The sequence below is a fragment of the Stegostoma tigrinum genome, chromosome 7 (assembly GCF_030684315.1).
Source record: "Stegostoma tigrinum isolate sSteTig4 chromosome 7, sSteTig4.hap1, whole genome shotgun sequence".
NCBI lineage: Eukaryota > Metazoa > Chordata > Chondrichthyes > Orectolobiformes > Stegostomatidae > Stegostoma > Stegostoma tigrinum.
In genome coordinates, this window is record NC_081360.1 from 66,926,623 (window position 1) to 66,952,274 (window position 25,652).

At 40.8% G+C, this 25,652-nt stretch overlaps 1 protein-coding gene across 4 annotated transcripts in view; it reads right to left on the reverse strand.

The window, feature by feature from the left end:
* Nucleotides 1-2,353: 2,353 nt before the first annotated feature.
* Nucleotides 2,354-25,652, reverse strand: part of cfap221 (cilia and flagella associated protein 221) — a 247,144-nt gene continuing 223,845 nt past the window's right edge. For all 4 annotated transcript variants that reach the window (XM_059647392.1, XM_048533708.2, XM_048533705.2 and 1 more), the window contains 4 exons: nucleotides 22,496-22,591; nucleotides 20,715-20,825; nucleotides 10,605-10,661; nucleotides 2,354-2,676 (listed from right to left, as the gene is read on the reverse strand). In XM_059647392.1, the coding sequence (XP_059503375.1) occupies nucleotides 2,550-2,676; nucleotides 10,605-10,661; nucleotides 20,715-20,825; nucleotides 22,496-22,591 (391 nt within the window). In that variant the 3' untranslated portion in view covers nucleotides 2,354-2,549. The remainder of the gene's footprint in view (nucleotides 2,677-10,604; nucleotides 10,662-20,714; nucleotides 20,826-22,495; nucleotides 22,592-25,652) is intronic.

Below are 25,652 nucleotides of genomic sequence, written 5' to 3' on the forward strand. Positions count from 1 at the left end.
TCTGAATATTCAGGCTGTTCATGCCTCTCATACTTTTATATACTTCTATTAGATCCCTCAGCCTCTGACACGCTAGTGAAAACAGTCCAAATTTATCCAACCCCCTCCTTATAGCTAATACACTCTGATCCAGGCAATATCCTGATAAAGAGATTACAAGGTGTGGAGCTGGATGACTCTCCCCTAAATTTTACCTGAGGACCTAATCCAATTCTATTTCCTGCCAGGAACTCCATCTATATATCTTAACCAGAAGCTCAAATCCCAATCTACTACAAAAATCTAAACAGAACAAAGAACAGAACAGTACAGTATGGGAACAGGTCCTTCGGCCTCCCAAGACTGTGTTGGCACATGATGCTTTTCTGACCAAAAGCCTTTTGCGTCTATGTGATCTATATCCCTCTATTCCCTGCCCATTCATATATATCAACCTCTTAAACGTTGCTGTTGCAACCACTACCACCTCCCATGGCAGTGCATTCCCGATACGTACCACTCTGTGTAAAAAAAAAAAAATTCCTCTCACTTCTCCTTTAAAGTTAACCTCTTTTAACCTAAGCCCGTTCTGGTAAATCATTTCTGTACTCTTTCCAAAGCTTCCACATCTTTCTGGTATGCAATGACCAGAACTGTATACAATATTCTGCCTTTCTGACTGCATGATTCCCCAAGAAAGATGCCCCAGAGTCTATTTGCACATTTAATAAATAGAAGATTGCATGAAAAGTGTCTTTCCAAGCAACGGGGAATGGATTGAGATGAATCACACTCAACGTTTTAACTGGAGACGAGCACCATCTGCCCCATGTTCAGAGAAATTAAATACGAGGAGTATGAAAACATTGTGCCAATGTAACCATGGTTTAAAATGGATTACAGGAACAGAAAAATAAAAGTCTAAATCAATAATGTCACCACAGTTGTAAATTGGTTGAGATTGTTTTAAGAAATTAGTTCTGGTGAAGATTGGACTAGATTCGATTACATTACTCATGATGTTCACTAATCTTATGACTGTGTTCCATCCGAGGTGCTGAGAATATGATTGTAGCAACTGGTAATAGCAGTCAAATGCAGTTTGACTCAAATGAGATTTCCGGGCTATCAGATTATCTTCCTGATTCATTTAACTGTCAATTATCCCTATCAGATCTGCCATTGAACATTGCCATTAGAAAATAGTATTGAGGGAAAACTGTGAGAAATGTTATGTGAACTAAAATTGTGAGAACATAATTATATCAGTCCAAAGAGCAGTCATGTTATTAACATTGACTCTGACAAGTACAAATACTAAGGAATACCAGAGTATCTGGTTTCTCTGTTGAAGGAGGAAAATATAGTGAAAACTCTTGCTTGTTAGCAGATAATGCCCATTAATTCTCACATTACAAAATATTTCTTATACTAAGCTTACCAATGTCAGTCATTGCATCAGTATTTTGCGTTTCAGGCCAGAAGGCCGGCCCGCAGATCAAGCCTATCATTTCTGTTCAAAAACATAAGCACCCACAGGCTCAAGATAACAAAAGGAAACATAGACCTGCAATCCATTACCATTGTCCTGTCTTCATCTTTGGTGACTCAAGTTTTGGCTTGAATATAATTCATTTCACAACAATACTGTGTCGGCTTACAGGATTCCACTGAATGTTTCCTTGATAATTACCACCAGTAGCTGCTCCCAAAAACAGGCCTTACCTCATTCAGGGTAAAGTTATTTGGATGCACAAAATTTGGCAATATAAATTTTCCCAAGAATTACATCAATCAGCTCATTGAATTGTCAATAAGTCTTTTACATGCTTTCTTCATGTTGGACCACTAAGAATTGTTTGTTTCTCTATTTGTTATGTGTTAACTTTTTACCTTTCCGGGTGCTTTCAGCATGAACTTTGAGTCTGCACTCACCCAATATTTATTTATCAATTTCAGATTTTAAACATTCAGGCAACAGAAGATAAATCTAGGAAATATTTATTAAGTGACAAAGATAAAGCTTAAAGATAGGTGCCATCTTTATTGGCTCACTGTGATTCTTACTTTTCAGCTGGGGACACAAGGCAATGTGTGGTCTCTTCTCTTGCTTTGTTGCTTTTGTGGCCCAACTGGAAAGAAGTCTCTTGACTTCTGTTTCAGAACTGGTCTGTGATTTGACTAATGAAAGCTGTATGGGTGGACGTAATGTTCCGACTGGACCTGCCTCCTCCAAACTGTCAACCTTCATTGTAATGTTATATTTAAAATTGAATGCAAACAAAGTGTACATAAATCATAATTGTAAATATAATTCTCAGTTTGAGCTTTATTTACAAGAATTTTAAACTACATTCATTATAATATGGGCTCACAGAATTCCTGTTGAATTCCTGGCTGATGATAATGCTGGGATCTCAATCATTTATCAATTATTTTCCTCAAACATCGACCTCTAAAAACTGATCGCAAATGTTACAATGATTACATGCCAAACAGTAAATTTGTCCTTTCAAGTTAAAAACATAACCAAAACAGTAGCAGTGAAGTTTCGTGTTGAATAAAGTAATTCAGTTAAGAAGCAACTGCTCGTTGATGCATATCTGTCTTAGCTGCTCAGTCCGTATTTGAATACTTGATCCCAGACAATTATTATTGGACTCTAGCCAAAGGTTCAGCTGCTCTTCTCGTTTTTCCCTGAAAAAGTGGAGATTATTACTAGTGAGCACAGTGAGAGGCAATATGGTGGATAAATATTTGCAAGTGTTTCCTGATCTCCGACAATACTTTTGGTGGAAAGTCAGTGGAAACCCTGAATAAATATAGAATTTTTTCTGAAGAAGGGTCCAGACCCAACTTTCCTGCTCCTCTGATGCTTTTTGGCTGCTGTGTTCATCCAACTTCACACCTTGATATCTCTAAATTAATTGTAACTTTGGCATTTCTTCTGATTTTCAGCTGAAGTTGCTGTGGAAGATCAGAAGTTCAGAGAAACCTGTCCCTGCAGGTGGTGTGACTGGCTGCTTTTTGTGTGGAGCCCCATGTGTGAAGCACCTGGAGGGTCAGATTGCTTGTACCCAAGGATCATGTCACTCGGGTGATGTCATGCACAAATACCTAAAAAACTCATCAACAAAAGATGTCAGAGGGAGGTTCTTCACCCAGAGAGTTGTGAGCGCATGGAATAGTTTACCAGTGGTAGTCGTGGAAGCAGAGTCATTAGTGACATTTAAGTGACTGCTGGACATGCATATGGACAGCAGCGAATTGAGGGGAATGTAGGTTAGGTTATTTTAATTTTGGATTAGGATTATTCCACGGCGCAACATCGTGGGCCGAAGGGCCTGTACTGTGCTGTACTTTTCTATGTTCTATGTTCTAACAAATGTGCAGGGAATGCCATCAATATTCACTTGTGAAATACGAAGCACTAGGAAGCAAAGTGACTATTTAAAGGGCCACTTATCAATTTGTAGCTGAGATGTTAAGTTGCAACTCTGGCAATGTTGGTTGAAGCACAGAGGAGCATTGCTGAAAGAGTTTGAAGGGTGACCACAGAAAGGCTGCAAGTTACATTGCCTTGTGTTAAAATGGTAATGCCATATCTTTGACAACATAGTCAGACAGAGGTTTCAGCAGAGGGGGCTACTTCTACTTCCTTTTTGGTTAACTGCGAGGTACATTAGATTTTTTGGAGGGCTTTTTGCTGCAAAGAGATTTTTCACTCTATCTTATCAAAATCATCTCTTTAACTATCTATCTCCACCTTACAGTGTCCCTCTTGAGTGATTCTGACCGCGAAAGACGGGCACTTCTGGCTCCTGTGCCATATTTAAAAGACTGTTGTGCACCAGGGATTCTGAAGCTGGCCTGCATGCTGACAGACATAATTTGGCATTGTCCGAAATGACGAAGATGGTGCAGTGATTCCCAATAGTGACCTGGAGGCTGTTGGTGGACATGATGGTGCAAGGTTTTAGGGTGGGGGGGGGGTATTCTCTTCCCAGAGGACCAGCAAGAGAAGTCCCAGCTCAGACTGTTCTGAGATTGTCACAGCGTCAATTGTTCTAAACAGTATGGGGGAATGGCCAGCAGTGCCGGAAGAATTTCAATGATCTCTCTGCTTTCTCGATCCAAGTACCACTCTTGTCTATGTTAATTTACACATCCTATTGAGGTTGGTTGGCTCGCCGAGCTGGTTTGTTGATCTGCAGATGTTTCGTTACCATGCTTGGTAACATCCTCAGTGCAGCCTCTGGTGAAGCGTCAGTGTGTTTTCCTGCCTGGTTTTTAAACTCTGGGGTCCATTGCGATGGATTGCCTCACTTCCGGGTTTCCTCCGTAATGGAATGTATATGGGGTCGAGTTCAATGTGTTTATTAATAGCCTGCTTCGTGGAGTGTCATGCTTCCAGGAATTCTCGTGCTTGTCTCTGCCTAGCCTGTCCCAGGATCTTGGTGTTGTCCGAGTCGAAGTCGTGGTTCTCCTTGTCCATGTGGATTGAGATGAGTGAGTATTGGTCGTGTCTTTTTGTAATCAGTTGGTGTTCATTACTCTTGTTGTTAGTTTCCTTCCTGTTTGTCTGATGTACTGTTTCTCACAGTCTCTGCAGGGGATCTTGTAGACGACATTGGTCCTGTCCATGGCCGGGCACGGGTCTTTAGTCTGGGTGAACACTTGTTGTAGAGCACCCGCGAACAACTCCACTTCCTACATGGATGCCTCAGGAACCAGGTACCGGAAGTGAGGCAATCCATCGCAACAGACCCCAAGGTTTAAAAACCAGGCAGGAAAACACACCGACCCTTGATCAGAGGCTGTACTAAGGATATTACCAAGCATGGTAATGAAACGTCTGCAGAACAACAAACCAGCTTGGTGAGTCATCCACCCCAATGCCCACAACCTTAGAGACCTACAGGTGCAACATGCTCAAACTGGCAAGGAAATGGGAAAACTACACCAAATGACAGAGTGCAACCCGCGAACAACTCTACTTCCTACATGGATGCCTCAGGAACTGGGTATTACCATGCAGCATGAAGTTCAAACCACCCATCAACAACCCACAAGTTCAGAAAACAGCAGGACAAAACAGCCACTAGATGGTAAGGGTAATGATAAATGACGCACACAACCAGCTCCACAAATACAACAGAGAAATTATGCAACAAAAAGCGTTATTCCAGGAAGCTACCAATCAAGACTGGACAACTGACATTGAACGAGCCATTAACATCAGCCAACAGACCACAAGAGCCAAGAAAAGACTGAACTTACAAGACAAGTTAACCACACATTACCCACAAAAACGACAACAACAGAACTGACACATGGAGAAGGAGCCTCTCCGATAGGAAACTGACAGACATTGGAAAAAACCGTTCTCACCCAGGGACAGAACTATAACTACAGAGATGCCAAACAAAATGGAATGGCTAGCTACACTGGAAGCCAAACTCAAGGCCAACAATATCAACGAAGAAACACAACAAACTACAAGACTGACAGTAGTCCCAACACTAACCAGAAAGAAGGAACTCAGCACTGTCAACACATAGGAAAGACAAACCCTGGACAGATTAAAGAAGGACAAGGGCATCACTATACTACCTGCAGACAAAGGGCACATGACAGTGATAATGAATAAAAAGGACTACATCTCCAAAGCAACTGCTGGCCAATGAGAACACATATCGGCCAGTACAAACTGACCCGGCATCGCAACCAGGCAACAAAATCCTATACACGCTCCAAAGACTTAAACAAACAGGACAGATCAACAATACAGACTTCTTAAGAATGAAACCCACAGGGCCCAACACAGCCAGATTCTACAGCCTCCCTAAAGTGCACAAGCCAGAAGTCCCCCTCAAACCCATAGTCTCCCTACCAGGCACTCCATTGCACAGATTAGCCAGAGAGCTATAAAGAAGACTCAAGCACCGAGTCAACAAATCACCCCACTCCATCCACTCAGCCCAAGAATTCCTCAACTCCATCAAAGACATAAAGATAGAGGACAAACAGCCCATGATACCATTTGATGTCACTCCCCTATTCAGGTCAATAGACATACCACTAGCAAGGGAAACCATGACAACACCACTTGAACAAGAAGATGACCCCAGTGAAACCATCTCCAAGGACAACATACTTAAGCTATTGGACCTATACGTGACCACTCACTTCACCTTCAATGGCCAAACATCCGAGCAAATCAATGGGATGCCCATGGGATTGCCCATCTCCGGACTCATACCAGAACCAGTGATGCAAAGACTGGAAAGGACTGCCCTTCCACAAATCCAACCTAAACTATGGATACGCTACGTAGACGACATCTTTATCATCATTAAACAGACCAAATTAGAAGAGACACACACATCATAAACAACACCCTCTGGTTCACCAGAGAGGAGGAGAAGAACAAACAACTCCCATTCGTGGACAGCCTGGTAGATCGCAAGACAAATGGGGAACTGCAAATGAAAGTACACCGAAAAGTCACACACACAGACCAGGTATTGAACTTCAATAGTAACCATACCAGCATACACAAACGAAGCTGCGTGCGAACACTACTTAAAAGGGCAACAACATACTACAGCAACATGCAACTACACCAATACCTCTTACAAGTTATCAAGAATAATGGAGATCCAAAGAACTGGGTCAGGAGATGCCTACAGGAACAGCATCAGAAAGATTCTACATGCCCTGACACATTCATCACACTACCCTACATCAGGAACACGTCAGAACTCACCACAAGAGTTCTATGGGCATCAGAATGGCACACAAACCCACACCAACCCTACGACAAGTGCTCACCCAAACTAAAGACCCACATCCCACCATGGGCAGGAGCAATGTCAACTACAAGATCCCCTGCAGGGACATCGAGAAACACTACATTGGACAAACAGGAAGGAAACTAACAACAAGAGTACACGAACACCAACTGGCTACAAAAAGACATGACCAATACTCACTCATCTCAATCCACATGGACAAGGAGAACCACGACTTCGACTCGGACAACACCAAGATCCTGGGATACGGTAGGCAGAGACAAGCACAGGAATTCCTGGAAGCATGGCACTCCACAAAGCAGGCTATTAATAAACACATTGAACTCGACCCCAAATACATTCCACTATGGAGGAAACCTGGAAGTGAGGCAATCCATTGCAGTGGACTCTGGACTTTAAAAACTCGGTGGGAAAACACACCGACGCTTCATCAGAGGCTGTACTGAGGATGTTACCAAGCACAGTAACGAAACATCTGTGGAACAACAAACCAACTTGGCGAGCCAACCAACCTCAACGCCCACAGCCCGAGCGACAGATCTACTCCAAAACCTTACACATTCTATCTCTGAAACTGTACCCACTTCTCACCAAGGTTCATGCTCTGCCATTACTGCTTGCAACATTGTCCCATCTCAAACTCTCACAACACATGGACTTTGTGCAGCCTACTCATGCTCTCTGAACATTTTTTGACCGAGCAACCAGTTTTTGTTCACTTAATCACTCCCTTTCTCCCATTCCAGGTGAAGATAGGGCAGATAGGGCCCAGACTGGTGGAGGATTGCTAGATATTAGACTTCTCACCTCCTACATGGAAATAATTTTCTTTTTCACAGAAGACCAGGACTGCTCCTGTGGAAATGCTACAATATCCATGTCCTGCTAATGCAGTAAGTTCTTTCACCATGGTCTGAATTTGAAGTATCATTCATTGTACACCACTAACCACCGACTATGGCGTTTTCTCTTTCTGCCTCTCTGATCCTTGGAAGTTCAAGTCAAGAATGGTCCACTTGCTTCTGGTAAATACCCTGGCGTCTCTGAAGTAAACCTCTAGAGTCAGCTTCACTGCTGAGTGGGTTCCCTTCATCCCAGAAGTGGAATGTAAGATGAGAGTAAAAAGGAAAAAAAGGAAACATTGAGGGCACTTTGGTGGCACAGGTGACTGCATATTGTATATGAAATGTCATGTCTGTTTAAATTTGATTGTTTATGTGGAACATCTATTTGTTGACTCTGTGTAGCCTTGAATGTAAATTTGCCAGCATGATGCCTAACTTTATGTTTATACAAGATGTACAAGATGGATGGTGACAGCCTGCTGCTCCATATGGAAACAAGATGGACAAAAGGACAATGGGCTCTGCTGTCATCATTGCCCCTCATGATAAAACATCTCTGTTCTTTCCCTGGCTTCTGTTCCAAAAGTGTTGTTGTGAATGAATTTCTCAGCAATGTGTAGGAAGAAACAGTACAGTACACAGGGAGCAATACATTTTACTCACCAGGCATTAGGGACCTGGAAGATCTGTGTCCTGTACTATGCGTGGGTCTGTTTGTAACATTGTTTCCCTTAAAGGGCCTCAAATCAATGTGTCTTGAAGCTCCGTCCCTTACAGTTTGAGATTTTTACTCCACCTATCTAAAATCTCATTTATCTACCTCTTTGATATCTCTCTCTTTCTTGCTCTCTCTTTCTCTCTGGGCTCCATCTCCTTCCATCTGCTTACCACTCCCATTTCCTGCCACGACTTTCCCCACACCACTGCCATAATGCCCTCATTGCAACCTTGGTTTTAGCACAAACACCACCTTTTCTTCGTTTCGAACAGTTCTGATGAAGAGTCACTGGACTTGAAGTATTAGCTCTGCTTTCTTCCCACAGATGCTGCCAGATTCTGAGTTTTTCCGTCAATTTCTGTTTTTGTTTCAGAAGCTAAACCCGAATCTTAAGGAAATCAGTCTCTCCAAATTGATGAGTAGCCATAACAATAGTTGTATTTTGTGTTTAAGTAATTAACTTGCATTTGGACAAAATATTTGAGCCTGCACTTAATTAAGTGAGCATTTTGTTTGAGCAACTACACCTTGGATTGCTCAATTTGAAAGTATTTTTCATGACTCGGCTAATTAAGTGCAAAGAGATCCTGGCTCACATTAAGCCTGAAGATGTGAACTCAATGCTAATGATAACAGATGAATGAAAAGAAATTACAGGTCCAGGTGTGTGGCATTTCCTTTCATCTTGTTGTGTCCTCATAGACCTAAATCAAAGCTATTAATATGCAGGCTTTATTAATTTCCTTGTGATGTGTTCAAAGGACAATTGTCCATCCCCAGGAATGAATGTCAATTGGAAGGCTGGTAGCTCAGTAGTGGCACTGGGAGAGGCAGCCTGGGACTGTACCTGGTTGAAGTGTATTCTAAGGAACCATGCGGCCCACTTAACCAAAAAAGTGGGATTTGGGGACATTGGGACTAGTCAAATAGCCTCCTGTGGCGGGGTATTTGGGTAGTTTCTGATGGCAGAAAGCACCATTGCTGGAGGGTACTCCATTCCATGAGCCAAGGAAGATCTACCTGCCAGCAATGGTCCTTACTTTCAACTTAAGTGGTTCAATTAGCCTCTGATGGGAGTGCAATCATCCCCCTACCACTGCTGGCAAAGGGTATGCTAGTGGGAAGATGACAGGTTTTGTACCCTGTTCCTCCTCTCATAATTTTCCAGAAACTCCCAGACCTCCATCTCCATCAGACATCTCCTCCCTAGTGGGATGTGGTAAATCCAGCTCATTATGTCCTCCATCAGAATATTCAACGCAGTGTCATACTTCAGGAGTTTAATGCCTGTTTTAAGGGAAGACTAGTCTTTGGAAGTCAGCAGTTGCCTAATTAGCATCTTGGGCATTTCCTGAGGACATCATGGTGCTCATTCCTGAAGCTTGGATCATAGTTCATTTCTTTGTTGTCCATAAATTAGAGGGGGTCGAGATCTGTCTTACAACCGTACTAATGGGATTGAGAAATTGTAACTGATTGTTTCATGGCAAAATTTAAGTTGAAAATGTTTGTGCATTTGATTTGAATGCAAAAACACGGATTGCTGGTCTTGACTGAAACGTTTCTCACAAAGGTCTGCACAATATTTTAAAATATTCAATAAAGGGTAATTCAACATATGCAAATCATGTGGTTTGTTCATTGCCTCGGAAACCTCTGAGTCATGAGGCAATGAGGGGTAAGCCAATAGTATTCTGTCATGGTTTTTGACTACCATTAACAGAGAACAAATTGGGAGGGAATTAGATTGTTTGATTTAATTTTGAATGGTCTATTGTTTAACTAACTTTTTATATTATTCAGACTCTTAATAATGACGGTAATTGCCCGAATTGTTTTTAGTTCTGTGCTTGGTGACTTGCGTTTCAGCAGTGCGCTAAATAAGTCATGACTATTATTAATAATCTTTGAATTTGTGTCTTCTTTGAGTTTCATTTCATTCTCTGATACTCCTTTTCTTATGATAAAATTGTGAGCCAAAGAGCCCTGAAATAATTTTAAATTATTTTAAACTGATAACTAAAACAATTTAATGATCTTTTTCATAACTTAGAATATCCTGGCCATGAGTGACTGTGCTGTATACATCATGTCTTATAGGTGAGACAATTTATGATATAAGGACTCAACTTCCATTGTTGTACTGGTTAAAAATTTGCAGGAAAGCATACAAGCGACAGTTGTGTGCAGCTCTTAGATATTTCAGACAAAGGATAATTAGTCACCAACTGTTTTTCCAATATTTACCTTGTAATGATCTCATCAGCAAAAGATGTTTGTGAAAGATTAGCATTTGATGGCTCGCTGAAAGAAAATAAAACACATTTGCAATTAATATTATTTCTAAAACTTCTTAAAGAAAGTGAATTCTCAGAAAAAACAACCCTAGCTTAGCTGAATCACTGCAGTCCTGGTGAATCTCTTCCGCACCCTCTCTAGTGCAATTATATCTTTCCTATAGTGTGCCAACCAGAAATGCTTACAGTACTCTAGCTGTGGCCTAACTGATGTTATTTGCAGCTTCATTATAATCTCCTTCATCTTGTATTCAACTCTTGACTAATAAAGTTAAATATTATATGTGTCTTCTTAACTGTCTTGTATACCTATTCTGCTGCCTTCCTATTTCTATGGACATGCACACCAAAGTCCCTCTCTACTTCCTACCCTTCAACATGTACTTTCTTGTTTTGTTAGTCCTACCAAAATGCATCATCTCTCACTTTTCAGGATTAGATTCTATTACCACTGTTTAGACAATCTGACTAGCATGGCTGTATCATTCTGTAGTGAGGAGGAAATCCTCAGACTATGTACCACAGGACCTATTTTTGTGCTATTTACAAACTTATTGATCATACCTCCAACATTCATGTCTAGAACATTACTATACACTGCAAAGCACAAACAACCCAGCACTGAACCCTGTGGTGCACCACTGGACACAGGGCTTACAGTTTTGAAAACACCTTACAAATATCACCCTCTGCTTCCAGTCACTGAGCTAATTTTGCCAAACTGCCCTGGTTCTCACAGGCACTTACCTTCTTAATCAGTCTGCCATGTGATGGCCTTTTCAAAGATCGTACTGGAGTCCAGGTCAACTTCATTGACTACATCACCCTCATCTACACACCTAATCTCCTACTTGAAAAATCAATTCAAATTTGTAAGACATAATCTCCCTCTTACAAATCTATGCTGACTATTCTTGATTAATCCTCACCTCTCCAAATAGTGATTACTTCTGTCCCTCAGAAATTTTTCCAATAGTTTTCATACTACAAACGTTAGTCACACAGGTCTCTACATTTATGACTTTTCCCGAGCAGCATTCTCAAATGATGATACTGCATTAGTGCTCTTATCCTCTGGCACTTCTCCTGTGGGCAAAGATGATTTGAAAATTAATTTCAGAGGCCCTGCAATCTCCTCGTATGTCTCCCACAGCATAGAAGCCCTCCAGTATCAGCCCAAACAAGTCCACACTGGCCCTCCAAAGATCCTACCCAGATCTATCCCCCTACCTTTTCCCTGTATTCCCCATGGTAAACACATCTAATCCACAGATCCCCGAACACTATAGGCATATTTGCATGGCCAATCCACCGACCCTGCACACCTTTGAACTGTGGGAGAAAACCAAAACACCCAGAGGAAACCCATGCAGACACATGGAGAATGTGCAAACTCTACACAGTCACCCGAGGGTGGAATCGAACCCAGATTCCTGGCGCTGTGAGGCAGCAGTACTAACCTCTGAGACAATGTGCCATTACAGACACATTTGGCCGTGGGGAGCTATCTGCTTTAAAGCGTGCTGAAACCACAAATACCTTTTCCTTCTCAATGCCAGTTTGTTCAAGTTTACCACAGTTCCTGTACCTGATTTCTAGATCTACAGCATTCTTTTCTACCAAGGACATGGAAGCAAAGCACTCATTTAAAACATAACTATGTCAATGCACAGCTTGCCACTTTGGTCAAAAATTGGCTGTACTCTTTTCATGGTTATTCTCTTGTCCCTAATATACTTATAAAAGGAGAAATTGCAGGAGAAACTCAGCAGATTTGGCAGCATTTGTGGAGAGAAAACAGAGTTAATGTTTTGAATCTAGAGATTATTTTGAGTTTCTCTAGAAATTTCTGCTTTTCAGATTTTTGACTTTGCAATTTTCTGTTTTATATTTAGGCAAGGTTTTTAGATTTTCATTTATGTGACCTGCCAGAGATTTTTTCATGTCCCGCCTTCACTTTCCAATATACTTTGCCTCTGGGCATCTGTTGCTTTGACCTTTTGCTTTCTACCATAAACTTCCACAAATTTTTCATACAATCCTGTATATTGCTTGACATCTTATGGGAAATGTTGACCCTGTGCCTCTTCCAGTCCACAAACCCTGTCTTATTAAAATCAGCCTTCCACCAATTCAGAACCTTTATTTCCAGCTGATCTTTGTCCTGAAACATGATTACTTTAAATGTTACTGAATTATGGTCACCATTGCAAAATGCTCCTTCGTGGTCACATCTACCATTTGCCTGGTTTCATTCCCTAATATTAGGTCCAGCACCTCCCTCACTCCTCTTGGACTTTCTACATGCTGGTTTAAAAACTGGACAAATGCTGGTCACATAAGAATTCATCCCATTCTCAGTTAATCCTGGACAAGTTGGAATCCCCTATTATTATGCTATAATTTTTGCACTTATCTAACATTTGCCTACATATCCGTCTTTCTATCTCTCCATGACTATTTGGGGGTCTATGTACAGTACACTCCGAGCAAAATGTTTGCCCCCTTTTTGTTTTTAAGTTTTACTCATAAGAATTCATTTGAGGAACCTTCAAAATATCATCTCTCCTTATTGCAATAATTGACTTCCCGATTAATGTAAATAGAACATAGAGCAGTACAGCACAGTACAGACCCTTTGGCCCAAGATGTTGGGCAACCTATTATTCTTCTAAGATCAATTTACCCTGCATACCCTACATTTTACTAACCTCCATGTGCCTATCCAAGGATCACTTAAAAGTCTCTAAATTATCTGACTCCACTACTACAGCTGGCAGCGCATTCCACACACCCACCACTCCCTGTGTGAAGAACCTACCGCTGACATCTCCCCTACACCTTCCTCCAATCACCCTAAAATTATGTCCCCTCATAACAGTTATTTCCGCCCTGAGAAAAAGTCTCTGACTGTCCACTCTGTCTATGCCTCTCATCATCTTGTACACTTCTATCAAGTCACCTCTCATCCTACTTAGCACCAAAGGGAAAAAGCCCTAGTTCCCTCAACCTTTCCTTATAAGATCTGCCTTCCGGCCCAGGCAGCCTCTTGGTAAATCTCCTTTGCACCCTCTCTAAAGCTTCCACATCTTTCCAATAATAAGGTGACCAGAACTGAACACAATATTCCAAGTGTGATCTAACCAAGGCTTCCAGTGCTGCAACATAACCTCAACTCTACCAACCTTCATCTCATCAGAAAACTTACTAACACACCCTTCCACTTCCTCATCCAAATCATTTTTCAAGATCACAAAGAGCAAAGGTCCCAGAACAGATCGCTGGGGAACACCTCTGGTCACCGAGCTCCAGGCTGAATACTTTCCATCTACTATCACTCTCTGTCTTCTACTGGAGAGCAAGTTTTGTATCCAGACAGCCAAATTTCCCTGAATCCCTTGCCTCCTTACTTTCTGAATGAGCCTACCATGTGGAACCTTATCGAATGCCTTGCTATAACCCATATACTCCACATCCAGTGCTCTACCTTCATCGATGTGTTTTATCACATCTTCAAAGAATTCAATAAGGCTTATGAGGCATGACCTGCCCCTCACAAAGCCATGCTGAATATTTCTAATCAAACTGAGTATTTATGATTATTTGGAAAAACAATCTTTCACAATCCTCTCCAATAATTTGCCCACCACAGAAGTAAGACTGACTGGCCTGTAATTTCCAGGATTATCCCTATTCCCTTTCTTGAACAAGGGAATGATATTTGTCACCCTGCAATCTTCTAGTACTATCCAGTGGACAATGAGGACCCGAAGATCATTGTCAAAGGGGCAGCAATCTCTTCCCTCGCTTCCCATGGTAACCTTGGGTATATACCGTCTGGTCTGCGGTCTTATTTATCCTCATGTTTTTCAAAATTTCTAGCACATCCTCCTTCCTAATGTCAACCTGTTCGAGCATATCTGCCTGTTTCACGCTGTCCTCACAAACGTCAAGTTCCCTCTCACTGGTGAATATTGAAGCAAAGTATTCATTAAGGACCTCACCTACCTCCTCTGACTCCGTGCACAAGTTCCCTTCACTATCCCTGATTGTTCCTACTCTCACTCTGGCCATTGTCTTGTTCCTCACATAAGCACAGAACGCCTTGGGGTCGAATGCCTTGATCCTACCCACCAAGGTTTTCTCATACCTCCCTTGCTCTCCTAAGTCCATTCTTAAGTTCCTTCCTGGCTACCTTGTAAACCTCTAGAGCCTTGTCCGATCCTTGCTTCCTCAACCTTAACCTTAAGGTTACTATCTCCACTTTTACAGTCCCCACCTCATTTAAAGATTCAATACCCTGAGAAACTGAGCTGCCAGTTCTGTCCCTCCCTCAACCATGTTTCCATGATATTAACAATATTGCGTCTCAACCCATTAATCAGCATCCTCAACTCATACACCTCCTTTCAAAATTCCTTCCACTAAATTAAGTGCCATCCAGCCTTGCCATGCTGTCTTGTGCCTTGACTATATTTGCACAGTTTTCTAGACTGACTTGGTCATCTTCACTAGTCTGTGTAACACCCACTATATGTCCACTCCTCATCCATTCCCTTGCCAAATAAGTTTAAATCCTATCAGATGCAATGTGTTGGATTTATATAGATCCTAGCTTCCCCAAAAATGATCCTAGTGGTCTGGGAATCTAAAGTCTTCCCTTCTACTTCATCTCTTGAGCCACCAGTAATCCTTGCTGCTTAGCAATTCAAATAATGAGGTTCTATACTCACTAGTAAAATTCTCTAATGTCACTTGTTCATAGAAGCTTTCTAATGCTGATAGGTAATGCTTATTCCATACAAGTGTCAGGCATAATAACGGTCATCTTAAACAAGAGAAAATTTAATCTACTTCCCTTGACATTCGATCATCATCACTGATTTCCTTTCTACCAATAAATCTGAGAGTTCCATTGACCAGAAACCAAACTGAACCAGCCATATAAATACTGTGGCTGAAAGATCAGGCCAGAGGCTGAGAATTCTGCAGCAAGTAACACCTCCAAACCCTCTCCACCATATTCAACACATGTGTCAGGAGTGTGGTGAAATACTCTCCATTTGCCTGGATTGGGAAAATTCTAACAGCATTCAAGAAGCTCAAACAATTCAAAAAAAAAGAGCGAAAGAACTGTGGATGCTGTGAATCAGGAACAAAAAAAGAAGTTGCTGCAAAGGCTCAGCAGGCCTGGCAGCATCTGTGAAGGAAAAATCAGAGTTAATGTCTCGGGTCAGAAGTGAGGAAGGCTCACTGTTCTCTAGGGGGCAGATGACACTCGTGACATGCCAACAAGATTCCACCAAACACAGTATAAATGTGGGTGGAGGGCTGACAGACTGTAGTTTGGGTTGTACTCTGTAATTTCAGATGGAGCATGTGTATTGATGTGTAAAAACCACCTTATGGTGGCAGTGCTTTACTAATTGCAGGACAATAAAGGGTGTCAAACACTTAGTGCAGGCGGATTCGGAGCTGAGAGAAGCATGCTTGTTCATGCACCCATTGGGATGACAATTCTGTCTCTCCATAGGAGAAACCTGCTCACATCAGGTGGGAACTTTCCAAGACAGCAGGAGAAGGAGTCTTGGATTTGGAATGCACACTAGCTGATGAGGAGGCATCAGGATTTGTTGATAATGATAGAAACAGAGCTATGTAGATGGGGAGAGCAGAATTTCACAGGCATTTGTGAGGATATCTCCAGTCTGGTGTGCAGATGTACAGTGAAACACTGTTGAGAAAAGGTTTTGTGCATAACTATTGGCTAATTCTTTTTATCCTTTACTAACAAGTTATTGCAACAAGTCAGAAACTAAAATGTCTGTCCAGCCCTATCACAAGACCACCTTTGGGAAGGATCACTTAGAACTGATAGCACTGTCATCGTATTAGCCTGCAATCTGAACCGGAGCAGAGGCATTCGCTTTGGTGAGTACACATCCTGATTGGGTCGGGGCACATTCCCATGAGCACGTTACAGACTTGTGCCCACAGTTGACAGAGGATGTAATATCTGAGGTCTCTGACGCTTCGGAGACTGCTGGAGACCAAGCTGAATCTCATGCAAAATACCAGCCAGAATTCAGCCATAACTGATCTGTTGGAGAGACAAGCAAAAGAACATCTGCCACAAACTAAAGGCAAAATACTGTGGATTTCTGAAGAAGCCATAACAGACTATGTTAACTCTGTCTCTCTCTCTCTCCACAGATGCTGTCAGATCTGCTATGCTATTCTAGCATTCTCTATTTGGTAGAGACTGTTAGGGTCGATTTTAAGGCAAGGTAGAGGAGTCGTGTCCAAGTCCTGACTGTTGTCAAGGCTCTGACATGTAAAGACTTGGCTGCCTCCATTGAAAGGCAGCGATAACCTTGAAGAGCAAATCCTGAAGAAGGGTCCAAACCCGAAACATCAGCCTTCTTGCTCCTCTGATGCTGCTTGGCCTGCTGTGTTCATCCAGCTCTTTACCTTAGAACATAGAACATAGAAAAGTACAGCACAGTACAGGCCCTTCGGCCCATCATGTTGTGCCATGGAATAATCCTAATCTAAAAATAAAATAACCTAACCTACATTCTCCGCAATTCACTGCTGTCCATGTGCATGTCCAGCAGTTGCTTAAATGTCACTAATGACTCCGCTTCCACGACTACCACTGGCAAACTATTCCATGCGGTCACAACTCTCTGGGTGAAGAACCTCCCTCTGACGTCTCCTCTATACCTTCCTCCTAACACCTTAAAACTATGACCCCTCATGGCAATCAATGCTGCCCTGGGGAAAAGTCTCTGGCTATTGACTCTATCCATGCCTCTCATTACCTTGTACACCTTGATCAGGTCACCTCTCTTCCTCCTTCTCTCCAGAGAGAAAAGTCCGAGCTCAGTCAATCTCTCCTCATAAGACAAGCCCTCCAGTCCAGGCAGCATCCTGGTAAACCTCCTTTGCACCCTCTCCAAAGCCTCCACATCTTTCCTATAATAGGGCGACCAGAATTGAACACAATATTCCAAGTGTGGTCTCACCAGGGTTTTGTAGAGCTGCAGCATAACCTCGCAGCTCTTAAACTCGATCCCCCTGTTAATGAAAGCCAAAAACCTTGCTATCTCAGGCTCCAGCATCAGCAGTTCCTACTATTTTTGACCAACAGAGTGTGCAGTGTTTGCTGCATATCCACTTGGACTTCCACTCCATTGTAATTCTTTTCCATTTAGCACAAAGTTTTGCAGGGTGCGCCATAATAATTCTGGTCAAAGCAGCAGAATCTCATCTTTAGCAATCCAATAGTCTGCTCCATTATTGTCCTTACTGAGGCAAGAACACCACTGTTCCTCTCCTCTGCTGCACTTTATGGGTCAGAACAGTTACTAACCAAATCTTCTGCGGGTGCTTCCGGTCACCAAGAGGTCACATGACACTGCAGTGTCTGAGTGATAGAAAGGATGAGACCCTCTTCCAGGTGGGTTTCTCAAGGACTTGGGGTGGGCTATCATGCACAAATTGGGAAGCTTCCTCCTGTGGCCTCAAAGGGTGCTAGTCCCCTCTGCCAGTGACCTCATTTCCCCAGCCACCTGTGCAAAAAATCCTCAGCTGCCATCAGCTGTCCTTGGGCCATCAGTGGAAAGATGCCTCAGTAGGGCATGGTAGTTCATCTCAATTCAGACACAAAGGAAAAATTAGGAAGCAAGTGAGTGAATAAACGCCTGGTGTCTGCTGACAAAGGTCTTTGCAAATTATCATTCCCAATTGGAGAATGTCTCAGAGAAATGAGTAACTTTTTTAAAAAAATGACATGTGCATGCAGATTCTAATGTAAAACACATATTGAGTTATATGTCTGCAGCACTTTCTTTCCAAATGCCAGATGTCACTGAGGTCTGCAGTGTTACTGTGCAAAGTAGAAGTTAACAATATAGGATGTGAGCAATGCAAGATTCTAACACAGTCCGAAGATTGGCTGCCTGGCTGGCTGGTAGGAAAAAAAAAGGCAGTGGCATAAATGGGTCTTTTTCAAATTGTCAGGCTGCAAAAAGTGATGGTCCTCAATGTTTCCAATTGACATCAATGGCTTAGGTGAGGCGAACAAAGGCATGGAGAAATAATTTTCAGATGTTGCAAAGATAGGTCGGAAAATGTTATGAGCCAGGTCTTTTGTGGGTAATTGCTGTCAATCAAGAGCCAACACTGAAGTTGATGAGAAGAAGAGAACACTTTTGACATTAAATAATTAGTGAGGATGTACAAGCCATGAGAACTCACTGGGTAGTGCACATACATGTGAGCAATTTATTTCCAGTGCTCATAAACCAATTGTACACTCAAAGTAAAAACCCTTTAAGTTTATGAATGTTGCTGGCTGATCCCAGGGAGCTCTCAGCGCCGTGTGTCTGTAATCAATTGCCCCATCACCTGTAGAAGTTTTCCGATGGCAACAAATAACACAGCACTGACTGTCTGGCTCACAGTCTGTTGTTAATTGAACAATTTCTTTCAGTCATGCATTAGGCATTGGCCACCTCCATGAAGCATTTGCCAGCGGGAGACTGCAATATTCTACTCATGTCCCTACTGGAGTCCTGAAAAGAATCACTGGCGTAAAAGTTCAGTGCTGAAGTGCCTTCCACTGCCAATCAGCATTGGATTGCCTCCCAGTCTACACTGACATAGGTCTTCTTGGAAGAGCTGGCATACTTGAGTGATAGCTGCCCATGACGTCCACAGTCACCTCTAAAATTGCTTCTCTGATCTTTACAGTTAGCTGCAATGCCTGTAGTATTTTTGATAGTTTGCCAATATTTTACATCACACTTTTGTCGGCAGAGTCTTGCTGATGGGAAGGTCAACTTTTCCTCACACCTCCGAGGACTGAATGCTTTAATTTCATTCCATTGACTGGATGATGATTTTTGGCCTCCCACATAACTAAGTTACCCTGGCCTACAATGCTTCCTGGTTCCACAAGGAGCAGAAGATTTCATCCCTCGTTTCCAAAAGTAATCATCTCTACAACAGATTGAGAGTAAACTATAGCCCAGTTAGCCTAACATCACTGGAGAAAATAAACCAGAAAGTGTTAGGAACAATGTCGTAAAGAGCACTTGGAAAGCTAACAAAACCGAAAGAACTGCGGATGCTGTAAATCAGGAACAAAAACAAAGTTGCTGGAAAAGCTCAGCAGGTCTGGCGGCATCTGTGAAGGAAAAAAGAGTTAACGTTTTGGGACCTGTGACCCTTCCGCAGAACTGTACGTTTAATATGATTATGCAGAGTCAACAATGTTTTATGAAAGGAAATCATATTTGACTACTTTGAGTGGTGAGGTTCTTTTCTGAAGTAGGGTCTTGACCCAAAACATCAGCTTCCCTGTTCCTCTGATGCTGCCTGGCCTGCTGTGTAATTAGGACCCTGACAGATGTAGCATTTAACATTGTCTATGAATTTAGAGTCAAACAAGAGGTGGTAGGCCACTTATTTGCATATTCATTTTTATGATTTTGCCTGAAAAACAGATGCAATTTTATCGCCACACATTCTATTAACTGTCTCCTCAATTCTGTTATAATGAAGAATCCCACTTTCTCTAATATTCCTCCCTGGCAACACAACATTTCTGTTTTTTCTCATTGCTCTCTGTAGATTATTTACAGTCAGTTCATGCTATCATGAAGGAAGAACAAGTCTCATTTTAAAGAAGCAGCGATGTTATGAACAACTTTGAAAATTATTGCACACAATGGCAGTAGTAATTAATTCTTGCAAAGTCCTATTCAGTTTAATTCCAGCTTCCTTGCTATCCCAGCATAAACTTTCCAGAAGATATGGAGGGTAACTTCAACAAGGCTAATATACTGACAATATTGGAGCAGCTGTTCACCCAGACGTGATGCTTGGTTTTCATTTCCATTAATGTCATGAATAATAGGAAATCCATCCAATGCCATTATTTGTCTTTCCCTATCTAAATCAAGTGATACATGGACATTTCTTCCAAAGTTAAAGATGTGGACATTTCATCATGTGAACAGTTGTCATTCAACATATAGCGTAAAGTACTTACCCATCGTCTTTTGCTGTTTCATCCTTTGAACTATCTGGTAATGGTAATGAACTTTCAATCATTGTGAATTCGGCTTCCAGCATTTCTGGTGTTAGGCCAACCTCTTCAGAACTATGAGGCAATCCACAATGTCATTGCAAATACCATATGTTTGAACACAGCAAAGATCTAATTTTATTTGGTTTTTATTTTTATTTCTTTACTTTGTAGTTTAGTTATGCTACTAATATCAGGCCACAGGTTAGGAATTTCATCTGAAGTTTATTTAACCAATTCCATGATATTCTATGAGTTTAACTGCCTTTGATATCCTGCTTTTCAATACTATGCCAATTTTTTTCAATGCAAACAACGAAACGCACGGGTTAATTATATCACATAAATTAGAATTTAAATCTGCTGTTTATATTACATATGAATTGTTGGTTTGTTTTTTTTTATTTAAGAAAATGGAGCTGAAATGTCATTGAAACAAAATGCTGTAGTTCATAACGACATTTTTTCAGTTAATGAGTGTTCCCAATTCTGGCTGAACCTATTCCAAGATATGTCATCATGTGACCTCTTACATTTAAATGCTCTTCCCCCACTCTCCCGCCTTTGGTTGTCTAATGTATCGAACGCCGCCAAGGCACTTTGTTCCAAGGCCACACAACCCTCTGAGAGAAAAATGTTCTCTTCAACTCTGCTCTAAAAGGGCAACTTCTAATTTGAAAACAGTGCATTTTAGTTCTGGACTAAACCACAAGAGAAGACAATTCAGGATCTCACACACTTCAAACAAGCCACTTCTCACTCTTCTAAACTCCAATGAAAACAAGCCCATGTATTGACTTCCCAGAGTTTAAGATTTTATTAATAAAAGTTGAAAGATTAAAAGTTGAAAGAAATCCCTGCCAGTTTTTTTCTATTTTAATTGTTTGAGATTTCAATCCATTTCCTTCATAATACTCTACTTCACTTCTGCAATCACCCAATTTCAAAAGATTACATTCAAAACACAACTTTGACACTATTTACTTGTCATCATAATATTCATCAAGGTTGTTAACAATTTCATCTAGTCTACCTAAAACCACATGTTCATGCATGTCTAATCTTTGTGCTGGATAATTTACATGCTCCAGGTTTTAATCTAGTTTTTAATTCAGTACATCTCTGAGATACAGCTGAAGTGACATTGTACTGAGCAGTAGGTGGTGGAGAATGCTTGTGATTTATAGGCTTATGCTGACTCTTGTTTCAATGCTATCCCAGAAAGACTGACTTTGAGTAAGCTTTAGCTTGCTCTAACCAGGCTTGAGAGTCCACACTTCTCTCATGAACCAGTGCTGCAAAGACAACGAAAGAGATTGGCTCATGGTTCATACAAATAGCAATATTTATGGCACTCCTTGTAACATACTCATGCACTATAAGCTAGTGTTCCATTTTGATTTGGCATTCTTGAGTTTTTGTTCTGATGAACAGAAGGTGAAATGTTAGACACTGTGTCTCTTTTCTCAGCAGTTCTCAAGTTCTGTAATACCAAGCAACTATGTGATCCTAATTATGATTATAATCAAATATAAATTTTCTCATGATCCTCTTGAGATATAAGCAGGTTTGTGACAAACCAGAGTCCAACTAGATTCATGGCAAGTAATGTGATGGTCTCTTCAGTAATCATTCAAAAGTGCATCACTTCAACATACTCATCTTCAGCTGATTTGATTAGCTCCATGTCCATCATCTTGCATAGATGAAAGGATGCTGCCTAAAGTAATACATTAGTAAGATACCTTTCCATGGTTATGTTTTCTCTGTCATCATCTGGCAGACTATCCAATTGTGTCGGAGCACTAACAGGAAGCATATCAGATGGAAACACATCAAACCTAGACAAATAAAAATGTTTAATAAACGTAAATGTTAAAAGCAAGCAACACATAATTTTTCCCATTAATTTCTAAAACAGTATTAGCTTTGTCTCAGAAGAATACTGAACACCAGTATTTGAGTTGGATGAAATAATTCTTTTCTATTTCTCTGACATATGTTGACGATGAATATTTTTGAACAGAGGTTTAATTCAGTTTACTACACTCCATAAATCTCATAGCACTGATTACCATCTCTTACACACAAACAGCATTTAATGGAATGTATCCATCACCTCTTACCAGAACTTCTTACTTGAAATTGTGAAGTCAGAGATTTGGGGGTTGATGACATATTGACAAATGTAATTCCATACACAAATGGATAATATTAATAATTAGAGAACACCTTAGATGAGCTGTTGTATTTGGGTCTGAAAGTGTTAATACTAAGGAATGCCTTTTGCGCCATGATAATGTCATGTAGACATTTGTGCAGAATAGTTTAGGATCACAATGGAATGAGACCCAACTGTGGGTCCTCTTCAAAGTCTCTGCAACAATGTCCATCATATTAATGCAACTTGGAACTGGTTGATAACATACAATAAACTGTATGTTGTTAACTGAAAGAAACCCTTCTTGTTAGATTAAGAAATGGTTTTCTTTTCTCTACCATGCAATGCAGCTTGCTATACTTAAAGCGGATGGTGGCAGAAACCTTTATCATGAGCAGAAGCTCATACACCCCACGAGTTGTCAGGTACACACAACAAACCAATTGTTCCAACCTTGCCAGGCTCAGGTTAAAAGCTCGTTGCAGAATGGAGAGCAGAATTTCTTATTCAAATTATAATGCAAAATGTGGCAGAAATCTAAAATTTATTCTGACAATGAGACTCATGTTTATAAGTAATTTCCAGGTTATAACTTCTGATTATAACTTCTAAAATCATACTATATGGAGTTGATAAATGTCAGTAACAATATTATCTTCATTGTTAGGACATTTGCAACTTTTAAGACTTAAACTCATTGCAATAGTTCCCTGACACATTTAAGCCAAAACATAAAGAAAACATCCAGTTCCACACTTTGTTATCTCAGATTCTCCAGCATCTGCAGTTCCCATTATCTCTTTAACTTGGGGATAGAACATTTCTTCAAGTAACTTCATCCTCCTAAGTGCAGAAATTCTTAATTATGAAACATTGATGAGTATGTTCCAGAACAATGAGTGAACAATGAGTAAACACTGCTTCAAAGCATCTTAAAGCAGAGTGCATCCTGGTAAGTTTAATCTAAAATGACTACTTTGCAAATAATCTCACTGCAAGATATTGAGACAAACAATAAACCAAAAGTAATGCAAATATAAATATTCCCGTATTTATTTACAACACTGTTCTGAACATTGGAGTGATCTCTCAATCTGAACTGGATGGAGTCAAGTTTTTAAAAAAAAACTCCAAATTCCAAAGCAGGCAATTTAAAGTAACATTTGATAGAATTGATACAAAACCTTGTATTCCGAAGAAAGGAATGTTTAGACTCTTTTTAATATTTTACAATCCATTCTAAAGTACACCATTCTATACTACTTGCATGGGAAAGGTATTGGTATTTGAATGTTGATAATGATAGATATAATAATCTATATTTATACGGGTACAGGTTGGATGTCCGAAATCTGGCATTCATGTAACCAAGATCGAGCCAGATTTTAGATTTTCCTGGAACCTGAATAATTAAGTCAGGGAGCCTATCCTTAGTAAAATTCAATAATTAAGAAAATGAAATGTGTGTAAAAAAGGCAAGAACATGCATGAGCCACAGGTGGCTAGGAGCTTAAATCATATCAGCTACAATCTTATTGAATGGCACAGTTGGCACAAAAGGTTAAGTGGCATACTGGTGCTCCTTGTTTGTATGTTTGTAAGGAATGGATTGTGTCAGACAGTTTGGGCTGGGCTGGATTCGGTTGGCGTTACAGTATTACATTGAACTCGTTCACCGTGACATTTCAAAATGTCCGGTTTAGGTACGATTCCAGTTTTCAGACAGTTAGATTTTAGACATCTTACTTGCATCCCAAGTATAAAAATAACTCTCAGTACTATTTCAGCAGTTGTACATTAAAGAACAAACTTTTTTGAGACATTGACGGTTGAACTGACCTTTAGTGCAGGCGATCCCGTGTTAGGAGGTTAGAGACTGAGGCAGGCAAAATTTTGTGATGACTATCCTTTCTTCATGCTTTGTGGTTAGCCTATTACTCACATATAGCTTGTCCATAAACATTGGTATATGGCACACGCAGATGGTAGGGTGTGTAATGCTTGCAATTTCAGAAGCCAGTGATTAAATGGAAATTGAACTGACGAAACATGATGCATTCATGTATAGGAACACTGCTTCCCATGACATGTAGCTAAAACAATGGTGTTCCTGCTGTATAAATTGTACTAACGTGTTGGAAGTTACTCTCCAGCAAGGGCACAGTATAGGTAGAAATGACCATTGCACAATCATTGTGAAGACAAAGTCCTGTCTTCAGACTGAGGGTACCCTTCAATTTGTTCAGCAGCACACCCACCATGTTAAATGCCGGGTTTAGAATTTAACCAGTAGGTCAAATTTGGGCATCACTGTGGACTATCATGGAAAGTAAATACAGGCAATAACATGCTTCCATTGCCATGAATTTAAAGGATGTATGGTGACAAATGTAACAGTTTTATTCAGAGTTATGGAGATTTTGCAGTTAAAGTGGGGTATTTATCAAAAAGCTAAACAAAAGCAAAAATAAAGCAAAAATGCTCCTACTAACAAATTACTAGAACATGAATTGCAAAAGAAGTGGTTCATTCAGATTCACTCCTTGAATTACTGTTGAAAATCTGAGACTTCATCGCACAACATATCAATTGCACAACTTTACTATCAAGCCAAGGGATCGATCCTGGCTCAATGAAGAGTACAGGAAACTATGCCAGGTGCAGTGCCACACAAATCTAAAGATGAAATGCTAACCAGGTGACGTTATAATACAGGACTGCTTGCATGACAAGCAGTAGAT